This window comes from Carex rostrata, chromosome 7, assembly GCF_964058835.1.
Source record: "Carex rostrata chromosome 7, lpCarRost1.2, whole genome shotgun sequence".
NCBI lineage: Eukaryota > Viridiplantae > Streptophyta > Magnoliopsida > Poales > Cyperaceae > Carex > Carex rostrata.
The window spans coordinates 8,102,191-8,109,739 of record NC_135924.1 but is presented as its reverse complement, the minus strand read 5'-3'; the positions used below and the strand labels follow the sequence as shown (position 1 = coordinate 8,109,739).

Here is a 7,549-nt window from a genome sequence, read left to right as displayed (position 1 = left end):
CGAAGGTAAAGGGGCCGAATGATAAAAATGAAAACGGATTTATTTCACAAAATTAAAATACCGAAGAAAAAGAAAGCCAGCCTGCTATCGGCCTATTCGGGTCCGAATTCTCTGTATAGTAACCCAAATTTTGAATTTGCATCCTGACCGTGAGGTTAGAATTTGAAGTAGAATGTAGGATTTATTTTTTAGGAAAAAATTTCTAGTTTGTCCATTCAAATCTTCAAAATAGCCAATTTTTTCATAAATACATCATAATATTTAATTTCTTCATATAAATTTAACTTTCTTTCTTCTATTCCCTTTTGTTTATTTATTATTTTATTTAATTATTTTACAAATTATATTGACCAATATATCCTTTCTTTCTATTCACTCCACCTCTCTCTTTTCCTTCCTCACTGTTAATTAAGCAATGCCTTTCATTGACTTCAAACTTCAAATTTGGCTATGTTTGGATGTACTGAGAATAGCGATAATAGCGCTGTTCTGATCCATTCCAACATACTCAATTGCTATTCGAAATAGCGAGAATAGCACTGTTCCACTATTTCTACAAAAAGTCGGAATAACAATTGGTGCTCTCTCAAATATTCAATCCCTCCATCGCTATTCTAAATGTTCAATCCAAACAACATTTTCACTATTCCGAATAGCACCACATCAATACTATTTTCATTCTCTTCCAAAAATCACTATTCTCATCTACTATTCTCAAATAGTAGTTATTCTAGCTATTCTAGACCGCATCCAAAGTACCCAAAGTGTACTGTGATAGGCGGAGCAACCCGGTATTGTCTGAAGCAGCTCAGTGACTGAAGCAAAGTCAAAGTGTCATTACTAATCAATTCGCGACAACGTCAGTTTATTATTTTCTCAATCAATTGAATTGTATTTTCCTGATGGCCAATATCGACATCGGTACTAGTACCGTTTCCTGCTTTCCATTTCTTTCTTTTATTTGTATCTTTTTCAATTTCAGTTATAATGATTTAGGGATTATCGGCGTATACATTTTTAAGTTAGCTATTTAATTTGATGGAGTCAGTATGGTGTATTCACCATGACGTAAGGTACTACCAGTTCATAATTTTTGGGATGGGTACTGTTATACGTACCCTTGTTCAAGGCCAATAATTGTATAGTTTTAAGTATTTGTCAATCATGCCACTGTGGTTTCAATTTTTAATGATTTTAACTATGAATGTTCTCATCTCACTCTTATTCACTGATTTCATAAAAAAAGGATTATTATGTCTTAATCATAAAATTTAAGTTTCTGACAATGTGTATAAAAGAAATTCAAATAATAGATCAGAAAGTTCTTATATTATTTTGCATCAATAAAAACTGGATGAAATATGCGGATTAAACTAGTCTAAATTTTGAATGTTATCGAAAAAAATTATATCAAAATTTAATAAAATAATGGAAAAAGAGGGATGCATTGATCTAACATTCGCTTTTTTGGACTTGTGTAAGTCCTGCTCATTAGCAAGCTTTGCTCTAGTGAGGAGCGAATATCAAAAATGTGAAAATGAAATTCAAGAAAAGAGGGATATAGTTATACTTGAAATAGAGTGAGTCTATGGTACTATGCATATCACGGGTTGTTACTGTGCTACGGCTCTATATTCGAGTTTTCAAATCCTAACAGTCGATCCGAACCGTTCATCTTGTTCTCCATATTAATATGTGTTTGAAGACCAAATTTTACATTTTTTTGAAATTTTTTTACTATTTTTTTAGATATTTAGAAAATCACTTGATCTGAAAATTCTGGACCATCCAAAAACAGTGATTTTCAATAAATCTAAAAAAATAGTAAAAAAATTTCAAAAAATGTAAAATTTGGTCTCCAAATACATATTAATATGGAGAACAAGATGAACGGTTCGGATCGACCGTTAGAATTTGAAAACTCAAATATAGAGCTGTAGCACAGTAATAAATCGTAATATGCATAGTACCATAGACTCACTCCTTGAAATATATCAAACAATGCAACTTGCAATGTAATCTGTCTTATTTACCTGACATTCTTTTGCCCTTCTCGCAATTTAATTCAAGGTTGGACTGCTCCAGTTTCTTTCCTTTTGTCTAATCCAATAGTCTACTCAATTCCTGTCAAAATAGATTAAATCTCAAAAATAGAACACAGCACTCCCCACCAACCCTCCCTGTCTTTTATTTCTATTGAAAATATAGTATTACAATTTCTCATTTTCATACACGGCTACACATGCCCTTTTATAATCATTTTAAGATAGATGGTACAGCTAACCAAATCAATTACAATCAGCTATATTTAGGAAAGGAAATAATACAATTATTTTACTATCTCTACGTAATCTTCCAGAGATGGAAAGGTAGCCAAGAGAGATCCTTAGAATTGCCTTCTGTTATTTCCTGTATTCTTCTTTGATTTGATACGGATCCAACCATATCTGCTTGTAATCCCAACACTCCCCCTCAAGCGAATGTGTAGATATCGATCATACCTAGTTTGTCAAGAAATTCGTTGAACACTTTACTTGCCACAGCTTTAGTTAGCATATCTGCAATTTGGTCACCTGACCTTACAAACGGAATTTCAAGTATCTTGGAATCAATTTTCTCCCTGATGAAGTGTCGATCCACCTCAACATGTTTGGTCCTATCATGCTGCACTGGATTATGGGAAATATCTATTGCAGCCTTGTTATCACAAAATAGCTTCATTGCACCTTTTGGTTCGAATCCCAGTTCTGTCAGTATTTTCCTTATCCACAGGAGTTCACAGATCCCTTTAACCATTCCTCTAAATTCTGCCTCTGCGCTAGATAATGCAATGACATTTTGTTTCTTACTCCTCCACGTGACCAGATTGCCTCCCACAAAAGTAAAGTAACCAGCAGTTGACTTGCGATCGTCTATGCATCCTGCCCAGTCTGCATCAGTGTATCCTTGTACATCAATATTCCCATTTTTCCGAAATATGAGCCCCCTGCCAGGAGCCCCCTTTAGATATCTCAGGATTCTCATTACGGCCTCCATATGTTCAATATTAGGCGAGTGCATAAACTGACTAACAACACTTACTGCATAAGCAATGTCAGGTCTAGTATGAGATAAATAGATCAATTTTCCCACTAACCTTTGGTACTTCTCTTTGTCAGTAGGATCCTGGTTCGAATTAGTCCCCAATTTTTGATTTTGCATTACTGGTGTATCTGCAGGCTTGCATTCTAGCATTCCAACTTCAGCAAGCAAATCAAGCACGTATTTTCTTTGACACAAAAAAATGCTATTTTGGTTTCTTGCCACTTCAATCCCCAAGAAATACTTCAGGCCCCCTAGATTCTTCATTTCAAACTCAGTTGACAACTTCCTTTCAAGCATTTTTATTTCCTCGTGATTATTTCCTGTAATAATCATATCATCCACATATATGATTAATATAGTAATTTTACCTTGGTTCTGTTTGTAGAATAGCGTATGATCGGAGTTGCTTTGATTGTATCCATTCCCCTTCATTGCACTACAAAACCTTCCGAACCATGCTCTCGGAGATTGTTTCAGACCGTACAGTGATCTCTCTAATTTGCACACCTTTTTTCCGTCACATTGATACCCTGGCGGGACATCCATATAGATCTCTTCTTTGAGGTCGCCATGCAGAAATGCATTATTTACGTCAAATTGGTGTAGTGGCCAGTCAAAGTTTGCTGCAAGTGATAACAAGACTCGTACAGTATTTAGTTTTGCAACTGGTGAGAAAGTTTCCTGAAAGTCTATCCCATAAGTTTGCGTATACCCTTTTGCTACCAGTCGTGCCTTATACCTTTCAATGTCCCCTTTCTCATTGTATTTTATAGAATAGACCCACTTGCACCCAACAGTTTTCTTACCTTCTGGAAGATTCACCAATCTCCAGGTATGGTTCTTTTCAAGTGCGTCCATTTCTGATTTCATTGCATCCACCCACTTTTGGTCATGAATAGCTTCCTCTACTTTATTCGGCACAATAGTAGATGAAACTTGGAAAACAAAGTTCTTTAAAGGTTCAGAAAAATGGTTGCCTTGTGTACAATTTGCAATTGGATATTTTACTACTCGGCTTGTTCCTTCTTCAGGAATATATCTTTTTGGTGGAATACCACGGTTAGTTCTAGGGGGTAATCTAAATTGAAAATTGAGATTCTGGTTCAGAGAACTTACCTCAGGAATATCCTCGGGAGAATCCGGGCCATGTGGTGAGTCGGATTGTATTACTTCCTCTTCATTCACATGTGCTTCAATCCAGAATGGTACCTCTAAACTCTCTTCTCTGGATATTTCGGCCTGAGCCGACTTCATGTTTAACTGCTCATCAATTTTTTCGGTCAAAGTTTCAAACATAGCCTCCTCATTATTTTGACTCGAATTATTGTTACCTGGGCCAGAGTTTTCTCCTATACCTGGGCTTTGTACATCCGGGCTTTCATGATTAGGAATCAAAAAATTGAAATAATCTGAAGACACAGGTTCAGGTTCATACCGTGTCTCCCCCTGAACATGAGCATGGGTATTCAGAAAGAATGGTTCATTTTCAACAAATGTCACATCCATGGTTGTGTAGAATCTTTTATTTTTCGGGTTGTAGCACTTATACCCTTTTTGGTGCGAACCAAAACCCAAGAACACACATTTTTCTGCACAAGGTTCAATTTTAGAACGAAATTTTTTCTGGACATGCATGTAGGTTGTGCAACCAAATATTTTTGGTGAAAGGTTTAAATATGAGGGTATATTGATATGGGTAGAAAGAGTTTGAAGTGGGGATTTAAAATCATTTGTTTTAGATGGAATTCGGTTTATCAGATACACAGCGGTGGATACGGCATTGTCCCAAAAAATTTGTGGAACATGATTTTCGAATAATAGGGACCTTGCAGTTTCAAGAATTTGCCTATTTTTTCTTTCAGCAATTCCATTTTGTTGTGGTGTTCCCACGCACGATGTTTCGTGAATAATCCCATTTTTAATGAAAAAATCCTGTAGATTTCGATTGATATATTCTTTCCCATTATCACTTCTTACCATTTTAATTTCCTTTCCAAATTGAGTTTTAACCATTGTGTGAAATATTTGAAAAATATTTGTCACCTCATCCTTATTTTTTAGCAAATAAAGCCATGTCATTCTCGTGCAATCATCAGTAAAAAGGACAAACCATTTGCATCCAGACTTAGAAATAACCGGGGACGGACCCCATACGTCAGTATGAACTAGATCAAATGGATACATGCATTTATTGGTGCTAGAATGATAGGTAGTACGGTGGCTTTTTGCCTTAATACAAGTTTCACAAATAAAGTTTTCATTTTCTAAACCCAAAAATAAAGTAGGAGACATTTTTTTCATGTACCCAAAAGATGGGTGTCCGAGTCTTTTATGCCATAACCAAACTTCTTTCTTTGAGTTCACAAGATCACTTCTCGCAGAATATGCATTCCCCAGAACTGAGTTGTCGAAGTAATACAATCCTTCTCGTTTAGAACCACGCCCAATTATTTCCCGTGTTAGGATATCCTGAAAAATGCAGAAATTAGGGAACATTAACACTGCACAATTTAAATCTTCTGTGATTTTACCAACCGAGATTAGTCTTGTAGTCAATGATGGGACCAATAAAGTATCCTTTAAGGTTACTGTTTCGGATACTGGTGCATTTCCCATTCCTTTAACTGGGAAGGTATCTCCATTGGCATTTATAATTCCGGTTTTGCAAGGTTTTGACAGAGAAAATAAATCATTTTCAGAATGGGTCATATGGTCCGTTGCTCCGGAATCGATTACCCATTGTGGTCTTTCTTTATTCATATATTGAATTTTTGAGACAGACATACCTTTAGGGTTATAATGTTTACCTTTAATATGCTCATTACCTACAATTCCAGAATCGGCTTGGTTGGCTGTTAGTTCGGTATCCTGTACCGCCTTACCATGTGTGAACATTGCATTTGCTGCACCAGCACCTGTTTGCGCAGGAGTGTGGAGTGCCCCACCATGGATCGGTTCCAGTCGCTGACCCGGTCCAAATCTCTGCTCTTGGTATTCGGCATAGTCTCCCACAGCCCCTGTTGTTACGGCATGTACTGCACCCTTCCTTCTTCCTTCTTGTTGTTTCTTCTTTCTTTCAATCCACCAATCTGGAAACCCCACGAGCTTGAAGCAATTTTCCCTCGTGTGCTTAGAGCCTCCGCAATGAGTACATCCCTGTTTTCCATCTTGATTAAAGGAATTTTTATTCAGAGTTAGTTTTACCTCGGGTTGTTTGTATCCCTTAGACACCATTGCCACAGATTGGTAAGAACCTTCATCTCCTTTCATCATGATGCCTTGTCGAGTTGCCTCTTGTCTCACTCGTGCATAGGCTTGTGCCACTGTAGGAAAGGGGGTCATGTGCACAACATCTGCTCGTACTCGGTCAAATTTGTCTTCAAGGCCATCTAAAAACATGTAGACCCTCATTTCTTCAACAAACTTGCTGAATTTTTCGATCTCCTCAGGATACACCATGGGATTTGGGCGCCTAAAATCTATTTCTTGCCATAGTTCCTGCAGCTCATTATAGTATTCCTCGACAGTTTTTCCCATCTGTTTGATACGACTCACCCTTCTATTTAATGCAAACACTTGAGCAGCATCGTTGCCGTCATAGAAGGTTGTGGCCACCGCATCCCATACATCTTTTGCCCTCGGATTTCTGATGAAACTCCCTCGCAATCTTGTCTCGAGAGAATTTATCAACCAACCTTTTACAACCGTGTCATCAATCTCCCATTTGCGATATAGAGGATCCGTCATAGGAGGTGGTGGTGGAACTCCCGTGATATGTCTCATCCGTTCTTTGCCTTTGACATACAATTCAACGCTTTGGGACCATAGACCATAATTGGTGCCGTCGAACTTCACATCAATAGGGTTTGGATGTACTGGACCTTCAATAGCCATGAAAGAAGTTTGTGGTATAGGAGGTTGCTGTAAGGCAAGTATTTGGGATTGTTGTAGACTGACTAGGTGGGTTAATTTTTCTAGCAAGGCAGTTGTTACGCTTGACTCAGCTGCCTCACTCATTCTAGAGGTCTCAGGTGGTGAGCTCGTCATGGTTAGGTGAAATACAGAGGTCCAAATTCACCCTTAGTTGGATAGCAGAAAGAACCACGGGGGTTTTTTTTTTTAATAAGCAGAGGAGAAGAAATAGGTTCTTTCAGCTATACGACCAGGATCAAACTGAGCTCTGATACCATGTCAAAATAGATTAAATCTCAAAAATAGAACACAGCACTCCCCACCAACCCTCCCTGTCTTTTATTTCTATTGAAAATATAGTATTACAATTTCTCATTTTCATACACGGCTACACATGCCCTTTTATAATCATTTTAAGATAGATGGTACAGCTAACCAAATCAATTACAATCAGCTATATTTAGGAAAGGAAAGAATACAATTATTTTACTATCTCTACGTAATCTTCCAGAGATGGAAAGGCAGCCAAGAGAGATCCTTAGAATTGCCTTCT

The 7,549-nt window shown here is 37.3% G+C and overlaps 1 protein-coding gene across 1 annotated transcript; it reads right to left on the bottom strand.

Moving 5' to 3' along the window:
- Positions 1-6,107: 6,107 nt before the first annotated feature.
- On the bottom strand, positions 6,108-7,131 carry LOC144557115 (uncharacterized). Its single transcript, XM_078305649.1, has 2 exons — positions 6,289-7,131; positions 6,108-6,251 (listed from the first exon to the last, which is right to left on the bottom strand). Exons 1-2 carry the CDS (start codon positions 7,129-7,131, stop codon positions 6,108-6,110), a joined length of 987 nt encoding a protein of 328 aa, XP_078161775.1.
- Between the last annotated feature and the right edge of the window lie 418 nt (positions 7,132-7,549).